We start from the raw sequence: 20,963 nt of genomic DNA on the forward strand, positions 1-20,963 counted from the left end.
TTTTTTTTTTTTTTTTTTTACTACTTTAGATGCTTCACGGTGTAAAATTGTACAGCATTTTCTTCAATGGCGTATTTTGTTTAGCAAATTTTCTCAAAGTTCGTTTATGCTGTCCCTTCAGACTAAATACCATTATTCTTTACAACTGTGTTGTTTGTTTGTTGACGAGAGTCTTGCTGTGTAGTTTAAGCTGGCCTGAATTTACTGTGTAGCCCTTGAACTCACATTGATCACCTGCCTCAGCCTCCAGAGTGCCTAGATAATTAGGCAGTTGTGCACCACCACACCAGGCTATGGTTGCATATTACTCCTGTGTGTGTGTGCGAGCACATGCGTGCCATATCTTCTTTCTTACCTTCCTTTCTTTTTTGGCAGTTTTGGGGAATTGAACCCCAGGACTCACACATGCAAGGCAAGCATTGTATCAGTAAGCTACATCCCCAACCCACCACATTTTTTGTACACATTCCTTTGTCAGTGGATGTTTGAGTTGCTTCTGCCTCTTGACTCTTCTGAATATTATGGCAGTGAACATGGGTGTTTTCAGCAGCTTCTTAATGTCATGCTTTTTTGACAGCCTTTTGAGGTTGGGCAAGATCCACAGCTGATAGTTGGCAGTGGCAGGAATAATACTGTTGATGTACACCATGAATGATGCCACTATATTTGTAAGAGGAGCCATTACATTTGTAGTGGCATAATGACGTAGAGCATGGTCATGACTAGCGATTAGTGATTGCTGACTTTGATAACAAGAGACAACGCCTAGTGACTGGTAATGCAAGACAGAATTTTAATAATTTTAGGGAATATTTCTTTTGGTTTGTCTTCATTGCACACATAATTCTTTTTAGCTTAAACTTCATGTGAACTGTGGCCTTCTTTAATGAAGTTAGCAATGATACCTACAATTTATTCTGCACCAGTCTTAGCACATTTGATGTTGACAAGATCCTAGTTCTGCTATGCTTCTAGTAATCACAAGCTTCCCATTTTCATTCTTGATGCCATTGACCTTATGATGGGTGGAATCATTAGCATGTATGCATTATATAGTCTTTTGTCAAAGTAGAATCACTAGTCACTACATTATCGTTTTTGCCAGAAATGAAAGCAGACCTTGTGACTATAGCACAGTGTATTCAGATTTTATCTCTGACCCTTTGCTCACATGAGTGTAGTTGTACCCATAAAAGGATAGAGTAAAAGAACTCAAAAATATAACCTTCCAAGTCATCCCCCCAGTAATTCATTCTTCTCAACAAGTCCAGCCTCTTGACAGCTTTGAACTGAACTGACTCACTGATGAGTTTAGCACCCCCGTCATTCAGTCACCACCCCCCACATACAAGGAATTGAACTCAGGACCTTGTGTTTGCCAGGCAGGCACAGTGCCATTGAGCTACATCCCTGGGCCTCCAATCACTTCTTTTGTGAGTTTTTTTCCCCCCATTGTACTGGGAATCAAACCCGGGCCCTAATGCTTGCAAGGTAGGTGGCAGAACCACTGAGCTAAATCCCTGGCTCCAATCAGTTTTTAACCACCAATCCCAGCACATGAGAATTCTGGGGGCCGTTTCAGATCTAAACCATATGAAGCAGTGTATCTTTGAAATGGTGGTGTATTGGTTTTGTGTAATCATTTTGAGTTATACAGTTTGTTCCCTTTTTTTAAAACCAAAGGAAGTTGTATTTCATTCTGTTGACAGATTCACAAAGTATACTCAGAAGAGTGTTGGTGAGTCATAATACAGAAACAAATCCTAAGCATGTAATGAGATGCTGATTAATTTGTGAAATGTATTTAGAAATACATTACTAACAACATATATTTTGATATTAGAGTCATAGGAAATTACAATATACACTAGGTTCTGTGGACAGTATGTGTAGTAACCATCATGTATTTTAACCCTGACCCTAAGTACTGATTTTTAAGACCTGTTAGTAAAACAACAGTAAATTTCTGGACATTACTATAATTTACTGATTAATTTTCTGCATAAAATAGAAACAATCCATATAATTTTGTTAATTAGGTATTTTAATATTTTTCATCAGATTTATTCAGAAAATATTCAGATGTTGTAAATACTCTATACTAAAATTCTGTAACTATTGTATACTTAAAATGTACCATTAAAATATTTTTTTTAAAAAGTTCTGTGGTACTGAGTATAGTCTTTTTTTAGTTAACTAAAGTCTAGTTGTTTTTTTTAATAGAATTCTCCCAATCCTTGGTTACATCAGCCTACCCCTGTGACCTCAGCAGATGGTATTGGATTGCTTAGTCACATTCCTGTCAGACCTTCCAGTGCAGAACCACATCGACCTCTTAAAATTACAGCACATTCCAGTCCACCATTGACAAAAACTCTAGTAGATCACCATAAAGAGTAAGTTCACCAATGACTTTAATTAAACTTATAAATACCTTGTTTTTCATAATTTTTCTTAACAGTTATCTAAAATTACTTTGAAATATTATTTTTCTATATTTTACATCTTTTAATTTACTTGATATTAGAATACACATGAAGATCTGTTTTAATAAAAAGAATGGTATTGCTTAGAAACTATCTTTGTATTTTATGAGAAAGGAAATTACAAAAATCTTTATATCTTTTCTTTACAGAGAATTGGAGAGGAAAGCTTTTATGGAACCATTACGGTCTGTCCCATCTACATCAGCAAAACATGACCTAGATTTAAATAGGTCACAGGCTGGAAAAGACTGTCACTTACATAGGCATTTTGTGGATCCAGGATTAAGTCAATTGCAGAGGCCACCCCAGGAGACTGGAGAGAGATTAAACAAATACAAAGAGGAACACCGTCGAATTCTTCAAGAAAGTATTGATGTTGCTCCCTTTACAACTAAAATCAAGGGGCTTGACAGTGAGAGAGACAATTATTCCAGAGTGACATCAACATCTTCTAGCCCTAAAAGCCATGTTATCAAACAAGATAAAGATGTGGAACGCTCAGTATCAGAGCTATATAAAATGAAGCATGCTGTGCCTCCAAGTTTGCCCCAAAGTAATTATTTCACTACATTGTCCAATAGTGTAGTTAATGATCCACCAAGATCATACCCATCCAAAGAGGTTTCAAATATTTATACTGAAAAGCAGAGTAACTCCCTTGCAGCAGCTGCTAATCCTCAAACTCTGACTTCATTTATGTCATCTCTTTCAAAGCCCCCACCTTTGATAAAACATCAACCAGAAAATGAAAGTTTAATAGGCAAGACACCAGAACATCTTCCCCATCCAATTGTATCTCACTCAGTAACAACTTTCAGAAACGACTGTAGGAGTCCTACCCATTTGACAGTTTCTTCTACAAATGCACTTCGCAGTATGCCTGCTTTACATAGAGCACCAGTATTTCACCCACCAATCCATCATAGTTTGGAAAGAAAAGAAAGCAGCTATAGTAGCCTTTCCCCTCCAACTTTAACTCCAGTAATGCCAGTAAATGCTGGTGGGAAGGTTCAAGAATCACAGAAGCCTCCAACTCTTATTCCTGAGCCAAAAGACTCTCAGGCAAATTTTAAGAGTTCTTCGGAACAGAGTTTGACAGAAATGTGGAGGTCTGCTAATAACCTCAACAGAGAGAAAGCTGAATGGCATATGGAGAAAAGCAATGGAAAGTCACAGGCGGCTGTGGCATCTGTCATTGTGCGTCCACCTTCTAGTACAAAAATTGATAGCATGACAGCAATGCAGTTGGCTTCCAAAGATCAAGTTAGTGAAAGATCTTCAACTGGAACACATAAAGCAGATTGCCACAAACCTGCAGAAGCTGGAGAGCCTGCAAGAATCATTCTACCAAATGTGAATTCAGACAGTGCTCGCATGAAATCTGGAAAAAACTATGAGACTGTCTCCTTGGGCAGTGTTCCCACATCAGTCATGTCTGTTGTAAACACAGTAGGTAATGCCAAAACAGATGTATACACATCTGCTGTTACTACCACCACTGTTTCCAGCTGGGGTGGTTCAGAAGTAATTTATTCTTTATCAAATAGCATTTTGGCTTCTACATCCTTAGACTGTATCACTTCAAAAAATGTTAGTCAGTCAGTGGCTGTAACACAAGAATGCAAGGTCAGCACCATGATTCCAGTCACTGTAAGTAGTAAGGCAGGAAATTCTGTTCAACCCAACACAGGCTTCTCAGGCACGACTGATTTTATCCATTTAAAAAAGCACAAGGCAGCATTGGCTGCAGCTCAGTATAAAAGTAGTAATGTCAGTGAGACTGAATTTAGTGCTGGGAAAAATCAAATAGCTTCAGCCTCCCTTCCCCTGGATAGCACTGTAGTCTGTAGTACAGTTAACAAAACAAACTCTGTAGGAAATGGGCAAGCATCCCAGACAAGTCAACCAAACTACCATACTAAACTGAAAAAGGCCTGGCTTACTAGACACTCTGAAGAAGATAAAAATACTAATAAAGTTGAAAATTCAGGGAATTCTGTGTCAGAAATTATTAAGCCATGTTCAGTCAACTTAATAGCCTCTACATCCAGTGATATACAAAATAGTGTAGATAGTAAAATCATTGTTGATAAATATGTAAGAGATGATAAAGTCAATAGGAGAAAAGCCAAAAGAACTTATGAATCAGGCTCTGACAGTGGAGACTCTGATGAAAGTGAAAGCAAGTCAGAGCAAAGGACTAAAAGACAGCCTAAGCCAACTTACAAAAAGAAGCAGAATGACTTGCAGAAAAGAAAAGGTGAAGCAGAGGAAGATTTGAAACCCAATGGAGTTCTCAGCAGGAGTGCCAAAGAAAAAAGTAAACTAAAGTTGCAGAGCAACAGTAATAGTGGTAAGTAATTTTTGTCCCCAGGTAAAATGGGCTAATGTTATAACAGTAATAGTGTGGTTCTATAAAGATTAAGTTGAATGGTATCTTTTGTCTTTATTTGCATGAGTAGTTTTACAAATATACTTCTTGGCCTCATTTGTGCATTTCACAAGTGCCTTCTAGGCAGAAGCTAGAACACTTAGCCCTCACTTTTCAAGAGACTTATGGAAAGGGCCGGGGATTTAGCTCACTGTTGCCTCACCTGCCTGGAAAGCGCAAGGTTCTGAGTTCCCTGGTACCCCCCCCCCAAAAAAAAAACAGACTTTTGGAAATACATATATTTAACCTAGGACTTGCAGGTAATACATATAACTTGAGTGTGCAGTTTAGGAGTTACTCATAATTTTGACCACTTCTAAAAACTATTAAAATGCAGTTAGGGGTATCATATAGAAAATGAATTCCTAATAACTATAACAAGATTTAATCAGAAAAGAACTCTTGCTTAATTTAAGAAACATTATCAGAAGGGAATTTAAATGTGTGAATGTGGCCTATATTTTATCCTTCTTACATCACAAAATATAACTATTGAAATTACTATCTTTAAGAATGCTACTCAGATAGTTATTAACTGAATAAAAGTTAAATGAAGAAGAGGCTTATAGGTTTTGTATGTTCATGTCTATATTCAAGAAGAACTTCCATAATTAAAATCTTTAAAACTAATAAAATTTACATTTCTTTGTGGCTACAGCTGGATAAAATAAGCGATACTGGGTAGTAATTTTTACCATGAATTGTTTCTGTATGTCTTTACTCTAGAAGTAATCTTTCTCAAGTTTATTTGTAGGTATGATGCACAGTACAGAAAGCACTTAACAAGTTTCATTATATTCATGTATCCATCCACATACTTATGTGATACATCTGTGCTAGTGTGGATGTTTAAGAATACTTTCACAAGCACTTAGATACTTGAAGGCTCTTATTTGTGCCTTTTCACAGAGTGAGGTTTTCCCACGTGCCTACGTGTGGAAACCAGAGACAAAGTGAAGGAGAGAAAAACAGGAGGATGGAATCATAGAAAACAGTCAGAAAGTGAAAGAACAAGGACAAGCCCTTCTAGAGACAGAATGACTGAAATGCAAGTATAGTCAGAAGACAGAGAAGGAGATTGACAACGAAGGATACCTCTATGTATTTGAATATTGGGCTGTATACAATGTTGCTTCTTCTTACTGTTCCCAATGAATTTAGTAAGCTTAGTGTGTCAATTATTGTTTCTCCTGTATCTCAGGTAACATTTCCTTTAGTGTTGGGTATTTAGTACTTTTTGATTTAAACTTACAGAAAACAAATATAGGAGCCTTCCAACTTTTAACATTTAGAAAATTCTTGTGTGTGGCCGGGTGTGGTGGCGCACACCTGTAATCCCAGCACTCGGGAGGCTGAGGCAGGAGGATCACTGGGAGTTCAAGACCAGCCTGAGCTACATAGTGAGTTCCAGGTCAGTCTCAACTACATAGTGAGACCCTGTCTCAAAAAAAAAAAAAAAAAAAATTTCTTGTGCAATTAAATTCATAAGATTAACTTTTACATTAAATATACATTATAATTAAGATTGGGTGTTTATGGTTTCATGAGTCCTCTGAGACATTGGTTGAAATGAATACCTTCTTCCCTCCTCTGCCCCAAGTTATGATGCTTAGTCACATCTCCCCTTTTAATAACTAACAAACATTTAGTTTTAGAAAGGCTTTTGGAGTTTTTTGTTTTTTTTTAATGTTTTTCCTATTTGTTCAAGTCTAAAATAACCCTAAGTACTTATTAAATGCCATCTATTAATTTGGGGCAGAGTTATTTTTTGTTCTGGGCTATTTTAAAATGTTCAAAAGATAAGAGTTTTCATAAGAGATTTCTAAGCCTGACTATATAAAAGAATTATGACCTTTCCAATGTCATCACACATGGTTGGTTTAAAGAGAAGTTAAAGCCTGTACTTAGAGGGTGTAATATAATTACATACATGATTATATATGTATAATTATAATTTTATATACATACAGTGTTTCTTAGTGCAAGCTATGATGGATTTTGCTTTAGTGTTTTGGAGTGTCTTCATATCACCTGCCTTTTGTTATTTATTTAAAAGTTGAATTTAGAGCTGGGGATTTAGCTCAGCGTTTCCATCACCTTCCTCAAAGATCAAGAACCCGAGCTTGATCCCCGGTACCCCCCCAAAAAGTTGAGTTTTTATGACTAATCTCCATATAAATTTTATGTCCTGATACTGCCCACCAGATTTAAATTTATCCCTAAGTCTTATGATATGCAAAACCAGTGGGATTAACTATAATTGATATCCATATCTCCAAAAATATTTTTTAAAGAGATGGCATATCATTAGATAACACATTGTCCCTTATTGTTCTCCTGCCCAATTTCTTGTTGCTAGAACAGCTATTTATGGATTTGCTAATACAAAACTATGGTTCAAAGGGTTCTCACTGTGTAAAGAAAATAATGGGTTGCATAATTTTTGTTGACTGAGTATGTTAATCTCAAACTTTTATATTTTAGGTTCTTCCAGTAAATTAGATGTATAGAATTGAAGGATGAAGTTTTATTTATTATACAAATACTACTATAAATTTATAAAAGAAGTCATGTATGGCCTGACCTAGAAGCAAACATAATCTCCAAAACTGTCCATTTGAATGTCTTTGTAATTCATTTATTGTTTTTTTTTAAACTCAGTATGTCACATAATTGAAATATGCTTTCAAAGGTCTGGTTCTTTATTATAGTACTATTTAAATTGTTCACGATGGTATGGGGGTCCCTACTCTGAACTGTTCCATTATCTGAAATTAAAAGTTTGTTGGTTAAAGTTATGTCATAGTCAAAAATGGAAATATGGACCAGGGATTTAGCACAGTGGTTCTGCCCACCCCACAAAGCACAAGGACCAGAGTTTGATCCCCAGTACCAAAAAAAAAAAAAAGGAAGCACATTGCATTAAGTCTAGTGTGATAAAACAAAAAGTAAATAAATGATTGGAAGAAAAAGTGCCAGCTAAAAATTTGTCAGCAGTGTGACATTTCTGTTCACTTTCTAAAAGCTTTTTTTTTATACAGTCCATGAGGAAAAGGGGGAATCTGTTACACAATGGAAGAAATACACATTTTACACCAACATTTTGGAAATCTGTTTATCCAGAGAGAGAACGAATGAAAGCAAGAGAACGAACACATACATGTGTGTGTCTCTAATGTGTTGAACCAAATAGATGGTTCCTTGCTCTAACATAGAAAGAGAAGAGGAAAAAACATGTAAAGAACCAGGCAGCAGTCCTAGCTTAATTGGAACAGTTTTAATTGAGTGACCCTCTAATCTCACTCTGGTTTAAAAGCAGTATTTCCTACCCAGTATGGGTAATTTATCTATAATTCTACTCTTAATATTGGCAATAAATATTAGGAGCCCTGGATGTGAATTCTACAAGTTTTTGCAAGAAGTCTCTTGTCTCAAGGGTATAGTTGTACTTGGAATGTACAAAGTGGCCACGATTACAAGACACAAACTAGGAAACAGTTTATTCTTTCAGTGTGACAGAAATAGTCTGTGTAAATCTGACATCTATTATATAGATACTTTAACATGGGCAGGTTTAAAGTTGAGTCAACAAATAATGCTAGTCCCAACATAAGTGTGTTTTTTGTTTGTCTTTTTCCTCTGTACTGGGAATCAAACTTAGGACGTTGTGTTTGCCAGGTAGGTGCAGTGCCACTGAGCTAAATCCATCTGTTCTTAAATGAATATGTTTTTAAAACTTTAATAGAGAAAAATTTAACTTACATGTATTTCCCCAGTCTAAGGATTCTATAAATGAGTGATTACTTGAACCACTGTTTATACTTACAAAGTTCAAATTAATGAAAATCATGGAGCAACATGATACAGTATTGTAAAATGTATTTGCCCCTACAAATATCAGACTGTACAGTGTATTGGATATCACCCCGTTTACACTAATTTGATGCCTTCGCATACCCACCCCTTGTAAGAATGGGGTCTTGCTGCTTTACCCCGGCTTGCCTTAAACTGCTGGTCTCAGATCACCTCTTGCCTCAACCACCTGAGAGTAGCTGGAACTACAGGTGTATGCCACTGAGTACGGCTCAGTGCCTTTTTAAAACCACTTTCATCAATATACACAAACTAATTTTTTTTCCTTTTCCTTAGACCCCTTTTTCTTTTTCTAAAAGATACTACAGCCATCAGTTTGCTGATATCAAATAAAGGATACTATAATATGGGAAAGATAATTTTTGTGTAGAAGGATATTTTTAGTTACACATACATGAATGATTCTCATGTTTGCATACATGAGAATATTACATAAATAAGAGTATTTGATGTTAAAGAGTTCATTCAGCTGGAAAATATATTCAGTTGTGCATTTCCAGTATATTAATGTAAAAGTCTGGTTAACCTGTTAAGTAAAATGATTAGCAGTTAAACCCCATGGCTTTTGTAGACTTTTTAGTTAATAACATAACTGAAGCACTGATGTTTTTGCTTCTTTTCTGTAGTCTTACTGTATTGTTACAGTTGGATATTTTACTTGAATTTCATCTCAAGGGGAGTATACTTTTTTATCTGATCTTGCTAATAATTCCCTACTGATCTTTACAGCTGGCATCCCTCGTTCAGTATTAAAAGACTGGCGAAAAGTCAAGAAGCTGAAGCAAACTGGGGAATCCTTCTTACAGGATGACTCCTGCTGTGAGATAGGGCCTAATTTACAGAAGTGCCGAGAATGTAGACTTATTCGCAGTAAAAAAGGAGAAGAACCAACTCACTCACCAGTGTTTTGTAGATTTTATTACTTTAGACGGTAAGTGAAAATACGATATTGGGGGAAAACACTTACTGGGCATTGGAAATTATACCAACAGGCCCTTTTGGATATGGCAATAAATCTTGAGTTTCAGTGTTTCTGATGCATTATAAAATAATGACTAAACTTTTTTGTTCTACATTTTAACAATAACTATTGAACCTAAATATATAATTCATATTATTACTCATAAACATAGACTAAACAGTCTAGCTATAGAAATAAGAATTATAAGATATCCAGGAGGACTTTCCAGTATAATCAGATTTCACAGTAAAATATATTTTGAAGTAATATAAAGCCACTTTTCTTAACCTTTATACTAATTCAATATTAATATTACTAAATACTTTAAATACTTATGAATAGCCTTATAAGAGTTCTACTAAAGAGGAGCTAGGTAATATAGTCAATAGAGACAAATTAAAGTCTTACCTTCTGGAATCAGTCATTCCTAATTTGAATACTATCTCGGTCCCAGGGTTCTGTTTGACTTTATTTCTGTAGTAGTACTACAAATAAACCTGTCACATTTGAAAATGTAAATTATAGAAGTGCCTCTCTTTGAGGGGCTTAATGAAACTTTAATGAGATGAAGTAGTATGCAGGGTCCTTAGTATGGTACGATGCACCTATGAACTGCTCTTTTTATCATTTTCGTAACTTCTGCTTCTTCCTAAGAAATTAGCAGATGCTTAATGTTGATAAATATACTGTGCTGGTGGTAGCCCATTAGACAGACTCTAAAACATATACTGTGTATTGGTAGGAACAAAGCATGTTCCAGTTTTTATTTCATAATCTTTATAGTCAGCAGTTCCCAAAAGGCATGTGACTTCAGGAAATACAGGGAATAGTTATAGGAAGTGTAGTACACATACAGTAGACAGGGAAAGTCGATTTGATTGAGAGGACAGGAAAGTCCAGAAAATCTTAAAAGAAATGTTCAGGTAAAGATAATAACCAGGCTGAAATAAAACAGGTTAAGACAAAGGGAATAGTCGGTTTTAAAAGAAAAAGATAAGATAATAAAAGTATGAAGAATAGGGATTTTCTTTTAAAAAATGTTATTGATGTCTCTTTTTGAAAAATACAGAATAACTAAATGAATTTCAGATATCTCATCTGACAGTAAAAAGTATAAGTACTAGATAATTCAGAGATAACCACCATTTACCCTGAACTTCTCTGAATAATGACTATTTGATATCCAAAGCTAAGACCACTTGAACACTTTAAATGGACTCATAAACTATATCATTTTTGGGCCAGGGCTTTAGCTCAGTGGTTCTACTACCTGCCTCCAAAGTACAAGGTCCTGAGTTCGATCCCTGGTACCAAAACAAAAAAAAACTATTGTCATTTTTAATAAAACATTTTAATGAAAGTGTATGTGTATTTGACCTTTTTTATTCCAATAAAATCAAAGGTGGCTTAGATAAATTGGGTAATTCCTGATTAAAATTGGATATAAAATAAGAGGATTATCTCTGAGTAACAGTGGGCTCTCACATTTTTACCTTTATTATTCACCAAACCCTTGGGCCTAGTTTCCAATAGCTTTCATTTGACTGTAGTTAAGTAATGAAGTATTAAGTGATCAGAAGAATCTTATTTCTTGAAATAACCTAAAATTGGTGCTGCTTATCTTACCATTTGTGTAATACAGGAGATTTAATTAAATTTATTAATAATTAAGACTTTATTTACGAATTACGTTATTTTCCTGTTTTTAAATTCTATGTATGTGTTAATGTTGTGAACATAAAAGTTAATTATAACTTCGTATCTAATGCTTTTATGTTTTAATGTTTCAGATTGTCATTTAGTAAAAATGGAGTGGTTAGAATAGATGGTTTCTCTTCTCCTGACCAATATGATGATGAAGCTATGAGTTTGTGGACACATGAAAGTTACGAAGAGGATGAATTAGACATAGAAACTTCTAAATATATCTTGGAAATAATAGGTGATAAATTCTGTCAATTAGTAACATCTGAAAAAACAGCTTTGTCCTGGGTGAAAAAGGATGGTAAGGAAATTAAATATAATACACTGTATAAATTCATTTTAATGATTTCTTTTAATCTATAGACATCCCAAATCTTATCTGGTCCCATTGTTTGTTTTTGGTACCAGGGATCGAACTTGGGTCCTTATGCTTGCAAGGCAGGTGGCGGAACCACTGAGCTGAAATCCCCAGCTCTCATCGACTTTTAATTATAGTGATAATTTTTTATTTTCTTAAGTTATAGATATATTCCTTCTGAGGTTGAATGGATTAACCATTTATGAAATCACAATGGCATTTTCCTATTTCTGCCATTATAATGTGTTTAAAATTACTTTGGTTATAAAATTATGAAATTTATCATTTGCCATATAAAGGATTTAATACATCCCAGTTCTATGAATTTGGATCTCAACTTTAGTACTTCTTTAGTGTGTGACCTTTGGCAAGTAACTTCTCTGATATCCAGTCTGTGAAATGAAAAAGTTAACTATTTCACAGATTAGTTCATTTAAGTGTAAGGCACTTAAATATATTTGCTTAAATGTAAAGCACTCAACCTAAGTATGTAACAGTAGATGCTGTTAGTTTTTTTACTTTCTTTTCTCTGAAATCAGTAATTTGTCACTCCTGCGACATACAGCAATATCTAATGGAGCTATGCTGCTAGCATCTCATTAGGGCCACAGATACCACTAAACATTCTGTCATGCAGAAGTTAAACCCTCACAAGAGAAAAGTGTTCACCCTGAAAAGTCACAAATGCTAAAGTTGAAAAACCCTGCCTCAGACATAAGCCATTTTTAGTTTTCATTTAACGATTATTTCTGAGTTTTGTAAAGACAGATACTAATCAAATTAAGAAATCTGATAATTCATCTTTAGTTGCTATAGCCTTTAACTTACTATTTTGCATGCCTGGTGTGGTAGTGCACACCTGTAATCCTAGCTTTTGGAAGGCTAAGTCTGAAGAATTAAAAGTTTGAGCCTACCTGAGTTCAGTTGCTAGTACGCCTCCCAAAAATAAAATGCCGAGGAATGTACCTAAGTGGTAGAGCACTTGCCTAGGATGTGAGGCCCTGGGTTCGGTTCATGCAAAAAACAAGTGGGGACGTAGCTCAGGGGTTCCATGGCCTGCCTTGACAACGCGAGATCCCAAGTTCAATCCCCGGTACCACCCCCCCAAACCTCTTACCATATCTTCATGTTTTATTATGGCTGTATTTCAGCCAAAGTGCGTGAAAAGGACTGGTTTGTCTTTTAATTTTGTGTTCTCTATATTGCAGCCAAAATTGCATGGAAAAGGGCCGTAAGAGGAGTTCGGGAGATGTGTGATGCATGTGAAGCAACATTATTTAACATTCATTGGGTATGCCAAAAATGTGGATTTGTGGTCTGTTTGGATTGTTACAAGGCAAAGGAGAGGAAGAGTTCTAGAGGTTAGTTTATATAACTTAATAGTAAAATTTTCTGTATTTATTTTCTTTAGACTCATCCATCTGGAAAATGTTTTACTTCCTACCTTAATTAAGAATATATTACATTAGGGAAATTTTGTGAAGTTTGTTTATTTTAAAAGAAGGAATAAGCTGGGTGCAGTGACTCATCCCTGAAGTCCCAGTACTCTTAAGAAACAGAGGCGAGGGCTGGAGATTTAGCTCAGTGGTACTGCCATCTGCCTCGCAAGCACAAGGTCCCAAGTTCAATCCCCAGTACCCACCAAAAAAAGAAGAAAAGAAAAAGCTGAGGTGGGGAGAATCCCAAGTTCAAGCCCAGCCAGAGCAACTTGAGACTACCCTGTCTCAAAATTAAAAACAAAACAAAACAAAAAAACGCTGAGGATGTAGCTCAAGGTGGAAACTCTAGGTTCAGTCCCCACCCGCAAAAAAGAAAGTGGCTCAGTTCTCTAGAATTAAACTGCATCTACATCTTAGCTGATGAGTACATCCACCATTTCTCATTTCAGGTAAGTAGTTCCTTAGTGTAGAACAAATTCAAGTTAGGGTTCATTTCTTTCAGATTTCAGTGTATAGGATTCTGAAGTCCTCTTAGAATTTGTTATTACAGTTATTCATAAGTCACAATGGAATACTTTGTGTGGATTGATTTTTTTTTTTTTTCCCTAAATATTGGTTGATAAAGTTAAAAACGCACAAGAATATACTGCCATGGCTGGGCGTGGTGGTGCACACCTATAATCCCAGCACTCAGGAGGCTGAGGCAGGAAGATCACTGAGAGTTTGAGACCAGCCTGGGCTACATAGTGAGACCCTGTCTCAAAAAACCAAAACCAGAAACAAACCCAAAAAACAAAAAAAAATATACTTCCACTAATACCATTTATCCTCCAGATTTTAGACAACGAAGAGGAAGTCTTTCTATTTGAAAACAAAGCTTTGAAACATACTGTAATTTATAGGCAAATAAAATGTTGCAAAAACATTGTATCGCTTGTTAAAAGATCTGGATAAGGCATGCCAAGCATGGTGTGCACACCTGTAATCCTAGCACTCCAAGGCTGAGGCAGGAGGATTGCCGTGAGTTTGAGGCCAGCCTAGGCTATATAGTGAGTTCAAGGCCAGCCTGAACTACATAGTGAGATCCTTTGTCCAAAAGAAAATACTACATATATACATACATACATGCACAAAATAACTTAAAGCATCAGAACTGTTTTGCAAAGTTTCTGTCCACCAGGTGTAATGATATTTACCTGCCTGTAACCCCAGCTAGTCAGGAAGCTAAGAGATGAGGACCACAAGTTTGAGGACAGATTGGCCTGCTTTAGTTAGAGACTCTGTCTCAAAAAATAAAAAGGGCTGCTGGATGTGGTGGCACACACATGTAATCCCAGCACATGAGGGCCGAAAGCAGGAGTAGGCCAGCCCAGGGTACATAGTGAGTTCAAGACCAACATAAAATAAATCACACAGTGAGCCCCTATCTTAAAATGGGTAGGTGGAATGAGGGGAGGTTAGGGGTGTACCTCGCTCAGTGGTAGAACACCCCTGGGTTTCAAGAAAAGAAAAGAAGTGTATCTGAGGCAGTGTTTAGAAGTGACTATTTAATATGGGCTTCAGATTTTGAGTAAAGTTCTGATGATAGATTGGAATTGTGGAAGTATTACAAGTAAAAGACTGTTTATTGTCTCAAAATGGTAAATGTTATTTTCATTCCAGATAGTTCTTCGTTATAGACAGGACATGAATTATTACTTAGCTGTATCTACCTTTTCCACTGGTAGAATTACTGAAGCCTTACCCTCTCTTTTTCTTACACATCATGTACTTAGAAACTGAAAGCATGCCTGAATAGCTACAGCTACGTTTTTCTGGAATGTGCTATTTGTATGAGTAAAATGGAACCTTAATATGAAATGCTCGAGGGCCGGGGATTTTGCTCAGTGTTACTGTCGCCTGCTTCACAAGTACAAGGTCCCAAGTTCAATCCCCAGTACCAAAAAGAAAAAGAAATACCTGTTTGGCAGTTAAATAGCTTTATTATTAAGAAGTATATTTACTCTTAAGTGAAATAAATAGGACTCATGTGTAAATACCGAATATTTTCTCTAGTGTGAGAAACTGAAAGTGTAAGTAAGGACTAAAATGTATAACAGATAACATGGAATAGGAAGAAAAGGTGCGAAGGGGAAGTGGGAGGGGTAGGGGAAAGATGGGAATGGAATTAACATGATTGAGACACACTGAGTGATAGAAATAGCTGCATTCTTATACAACTTCCTTGTTTGACATGTATTTTACATTCATTGTTTTCTAGCTCAGGATGCCCCCCAGTATTTTTTAATTTGTTTTCAGTACTGAGCACGTTGAACTTGGATCCTTACACATGTGAGGCAAGCATTCTACCACTGAGCTTCACCACAACCCTGAAAAAATATTTTTTCATGTACTCTATTTTGCTTTGTTATATGCATTTATATATAAGCTGCCATGAACTTTTCTTTTAAAACAAGATGGAGTATTTATAATCAACCTAGAGAGTTGGTTGCTATTGACTTTCAAAGTACTATGAGTTTGGAAAGGTACAGTCTTGGTAGTAGCCCTTTCAGTCTTTTGATAAACTGATTTTTTTCTATTGTTTTAAAGAAACAAACATTTGAAGCCTTTCATTATCATTTTACCTAATTACTAAGCTCTTTATATACAGCTATAAATTTTATAGCTGTGAAACCATGAGTAACATAAGACAAAGTACATTATCTTACAGATAAAGAATTGTATGCTTGGATGAAGTGTGTGAAAGGACAACCTCATGATCACAAACATTTAATGCCAACTCAAATTATACCTGGTTCTGGTAGGTATAAATATACATTATTTAATATAACAGCTCTTGATTGTTTCAGATCAAAAGAGCACCTGAAACAGTATCTAGGTGTATAATAAAATAGAGAAGGTTTGACTACTCTTAAATTGTCTTGCTGTAAGTTATTGGAAATCATCTTATGTAATAAAGCTAGGAAAACAAGCCCAGCCTCAGTGATGAAGAAAGCCATAGAAGATCCATTTTAGAAGAGGAAAATAGAGTATAATGAAAATGCCTTTGGATTTACAGTGAAAGCTTTCTGAAATGTTTCAGAATAATGAATTTTTAACAGTAGAGGTAAGAGAAAAAAGTAGAACCTATTAGTTGGAAAGTTGATTCTGATATTTGGAAGGGATAGTATGAAGAAAAAAAATGGAAGATTACAAGAAAACCTCCAGTGTTACTAAATTATAAATACAGTAAAAAAATTGTATAGTTTTAATAACTAGTAATCTTTTCATTAACTACCATTTTATTTTGTAGTGTTGACAGATCTTCTAGATGCCATGCACGTTCTTAGGGAAAAATACGGTATTGAATCCCATTGTCATTGTGGTAACAAACAGAATTTACAAACTGGAAATTTTTCTACAATGAATGGTGTATCTCAAGTGAGTAAAAATCTGTTCAAATAAAATGCATGGTTAGTTTAAATTTCTTTTGATATTTGAAATTCAATGTAGGCATGTGTTTTTTGTAAATTGTGCTTTTTCTGTTATTGTCTAAATGTCCTGTAACTACTTTTTAACCCTGAATAATTAAAGATGTGGTGTTTAAAAAATTCAATTGTTTTACCCTTTAGGTTTTACAGAATGTTCTTAATCACAGTAATAAAATTTCTCTGTGCATGCCTGAGTCTCAGCAGCAGAATACCCCTCAGAAGTCTGAGAGTAATGGCAACAGGAGTCCAGGGAGTGATGTAAGCACAGATAGCAAGTTAACTCCTCCAGAATCCCAGTCACCTCTACACTGGTTAGCAGATCTTGCAGAGCAGAAAGCCAGAGAGGAGAAAAAAGGTAAACATAACCAATTAAGTATATATTAGTGTAAATCAATACTGTATCTGCACATTACTGCTAAGTAATTTACTTTGGCCTTTTGCTTAAATTAGGGCTTAGGATCAGTAAAATGTCTTTTATTAGAAAACAGCCTTTCTAAGATTGCATAAAAATTAGTTACAGAATGATTGGTGGATGAGCTTGACTATCAATAAAAACACCAGAAAACTAGGTTTCTAACATCTCTTAGATATTTTCTGCTTGTCTTTGCTATAGATTCTTGCATTTATGGCAGGTAAAAATTCTATCTTTATGCTTAAGATATTCAGAAAGTCTTTTCATATTCAGATTGTCTCTATTTTCAAGTATCTAACTCATCCTTTAGTTTGTCTTCAGATGAATAAAACTGCAGATTTTATCTTTCACTGTAAAGTGCAACATGCCAGTTTGATCTGTACTTTAGTACCAGACTTATTTTAAGATTTTGTGAAATGTTCTGTTTCAGAAAATAAAGAGTTTGCATTTGAAAAACAAATTAAAGAAGAGAGAGAGCAAGATGACTCTGATTTTCCAAATGATAGAACATCATCTCCTGTGTCCCAAAATAATGAACAAGGTTCAACTTTACGAGATTTACTGACTACAACAGCTGGCAAGCTGCGTGTGGGCTCTACAGATGCTGGCATTGCCTTTGCACCAGTATATTCGATGGGAGCCCCGGTGAGCATGACAGCAGGTTTATGTTTTTTGTGGGGGTTTTTTATGCAGTGTTACGGTTGAACCCACGGAATCATGCATGCTAGGCAATGACTTACCACTCAGCAATACCCCATCCCTTTTGTTTTAATATGAGCCTTAAATTTAGGTGATTTTGGAACTTGGTTGGCTACAGACTACTTGATGAAGTAGATAGAGATTAAATCCGATGTTCCACACGGCTAAACATGTGCCTACTTGCATTCCAGTTTCAAAGCTGGAGTTTCCAACTTTTTCCCAAGTCTAAGGTTATAAATAAATATTTCACAATTTTAAAATTGTATGTCTAGTTGAGGAAACAAAACTGTGTAGAAGCACATGTTTTATTTAACTAAGATACTTGCCTGAGTGTGATGGTGTACACCTGTAATTCCAGTGCTGGGGAGGCAGGGGCAGGAGGATCACTGCAAGTTTGAGGCCAGCCTGGGCTACACAATGAGTTTAAGACCATCCTAAACTACATAAGAAGACCCTGTCTCAACACCCCCCCCCATATAAATTTAATTGCTCATTCGGTAAAAATGAAAGGATAATTGCCTAAGTAAATCAAAATTCTTAGCACCTTTTAAAAATATATGGAAAAATCCAGGCATGGTGAGACACACCTGTAATCGCAGTACTCTGGAGGCTGAAGCAAGAAGATGGCCAGGAGTTCAAGGCTAGTGTTAGCTTCATAGTGAGACTATCTCAAAATATAAAACAAAATACACACACACACACACACACACACACACACACTCACGGAGGAGCCAGGTGTGGTGGTGCACAGCTATAATCTTAGCACTCCAGAGGCTGAGGCAGGATCACCACATGATTGAGCCCAGTCTAAACTACACAGAGACCCTGTCTCCAAAACCTCCCCTGCCACCTCCGCCAGGATATATATGGAGAATTCCACCTGCCTGTATTCTCTGCATTTGGCCTAAAACAATGTAAAAGGCATGTTTTAACTTTTGCAGACCTGATGCTTTTTTATGCCACCAAACTTCTGGCACTATTTGTCAGGCAAAGTTCAGGGACTAGGTATTCATATTCACTAACATAGCTATGTTCTTGAATATACAAGAATATTGTCTTGGGTTCTGTCTAGTTAAAATTGTATTTTTTTGTTAAAATGTAATTTTTTTCTAGTTTATATTTTTCCTCTATTTTAACAGAGTGGTAAAAGTGGACGAACTATGCCTAACATTCTTGATGACATAATTGCTTCAGTTGTTGAAAACAAAATTCCACCAAACAAAACCTCCAAGATCAGTGTAAAATCAGAGCTTAAAGAAGATCCTAAGGAAAGCAGAACATCTGCTATGAATGACAATAAATTGTACAGCGATATACCACATTCCTGGATCTGTGAGAAGCATATTTTATGGCTAAAGGATTATAAAAACAGTAACAACTGGAAACTTTTCAAAGAGTGTTGGAAACAGGGACAGGTGAGTATTTGCAAGCTGATTGAATATACTATTGACTTGAAGTTGATAATTAAATTTTCCCCCATTGAGTTTTTTGGTATATTTAAAGGGAACAATAGTTACATTTATCGTTGTGATGTTGTACCTTTACATGATAGTATGTCCTTGTTCTTATTTTTTCCCCATACCCCTCCCTTCCCATTTGATAATTAAATTTAAAAAGTGGCTCCCTTTTGGGAGATAAAAATAAAAGGGAGAAGAAACAGTTCTTAACAATAGTTGAGGAACACTGACGGATCAAAAAATACTAAAAGGATTATTTGAATGATTATTTCTGAATTCCTATTTTTTGGTGGCCAGGATAATATAAATTAATAGGAAAGCACTGATTATTTGATTGTTTTTGTTCTGTTAGTGAACAAATATATAATAAGATCTTACATTTACAAAATTGAGTCCTTTCCTCTTAATTTGTTTTAATTCAGTTAAATTAATGTCTACTATTACAATATTAGTATTAGAAGTCGGGGGGGGTTTTGTTGCTATTTTGCGACAAGGTTTCATTGTGTATTGCTGGCTGTTCTTGAATCATCCTGGTTTACACTACAAGTACTGGATTACAGATTTCATCACCACACCCAGCTTTAGAAGCATTATCCTTGCACCAATGAAAATGTAGATTGTTTTCCCTTTAATGTTTATCTGTAGATCATTTATCTATAAATTAATCAAATCTTTATTCTTGTCACTTTCTTTTTTAAATTTATCCCATCCCCCTCAAGCCCCCTCCCCCATGTACAAAAGCTTTGTTTCCATCTTTTTCTATTTTCACTTTTTTTTCTTGTCCCTTCCTTCCTTCCTTTCTCTCTTTCTTGCCTTTTTCCCCTTTTCATTTGAACTCTTTCTTCACATTTCCCAACATCCATTATACATTTCAATCCTTATTTCCATGTTGAGTTTCCACCTCCTTTTTGGTGCTATTAATTCAACCCAGGGCCTTTCATGTGCTCTACCTCTGAGCTAGACCCCAGCCCAGTTCATCAGATCTTAAATGAGGAACTTTATTATTTAATTTTGCCCAAATAAAAATTTTTTATATGACCTAAGTTTTGTGATATATTTTAGATGGCAGTTTATTACATTAACATAAAAATAATGAATACATTTAAGTATTTGTATGATAGTATTTTGTTCGATTTAGTTCTCACTCTCTGGAAAACATTACTGTTGTTAACCTGATGCAGTTAATTTGAGCATCTAATTAGTTATAGTCAATGTAATAGGTATTAAGGTTATAAAAATGAGGATTAGTAAGTAAAAAATGTTCAAGGAACTTTTTTTTTTTTTTTTTTTTTTGGTACTGGGGATTGAACTTGGGACCTTGTTGCTTTGAAACAGGCGGCAACACCACTGAGTTAAATTCTAGGCCCTCAAGAAACTATTTTACTGCAATGATTAAATCACTAATCCCTTTCAAAATCTGATGAAAGCTGCTTTGTCCCCCACCCCCAAGCATGCCTGTGTATGTGCACAGATTTAGCGTGTGTGTGTGTGTGCATATTTTTTTTCCTTGAGCTACCCTAAATCCCTAATGCTGCAACTGGGCTGAAGTGCAGAGTTTAATTTTGTGTGGTCTATTTAGGTAGGAAACTCACTTAAATATTTTCATAAATATCTTAAATGGTGTAGAACTTTATTGAAGGTGATAGGGAAACCCAGAAGAGAGGGAATGGCTA

General features: G+C 35.6%; 1 protein-coding gene across 3 annotated transcripts in view; it reads left to right on the plus strand.

The window, feature by feature from the left end:
- The window catches only part of Jmjd1c (jumonji domain containing 1C), a 220,356-nt gene that overhangs the window by 180,388 nt on the left and 19,005 nt on the right, over positions 1–20,963 (plus strand). For all 3 annotated transcript variants that reach the window (XM_010641080.3, XM_010641081.3, XM_019210139.2), the window contains 10 exons: positions 2,224–2,396; positions 2,636–4,839; positions 9,520–9,721; positions 11,542–11,756; positions 13,022–13,174; positions 15,963–16,052; positions 16,545–16,672; positions 16,864–17,077; positions 17,565–17,779; positions 18,973–19,248. In XM_010641080.3, coding sequence (XP_010639382.1) covers positions 2,224–2,396; positions 2,636–4,839; positions 9,520–9,721; positions 11,542–11,756; positions 13,022–13,174; positions 15,963–16,052; positions 16,545–16,672; positions 16,864–17,077; positions 17,565–17,779; positions 18,973–19,248 — 3,870 coding nt within the window. The remainder of the gene's footprint in view (positions 1–2,223; positions 2,397–2,635; positions 4,840–9,519; positions 9,722–11,541; positions 11,757–13,021; positions 13,175–15,962; positions 16,053–16,544; positions 16,673–16,863; positions 17,078–17,564; positions 17,780–18,972; positions 19,249–20,963) is intronic.

This window comes from Fukomys damarensis, unplaced genomic scaffold (assembly GCF_012274545.1).
Source record: "Fukomys damarensis isolate Sample0158 unplaced genomic scaffold, DMR_v1.0_HiC HiC_scaffold_20, whole genome shotgun sequence".
Classification (NCBI taxonomy): Eukaryota; Metazoa; Chordata; class Mammalia; order Rodentia; family Bathyergidae; genus Fukomys; species Fukomys damarensis.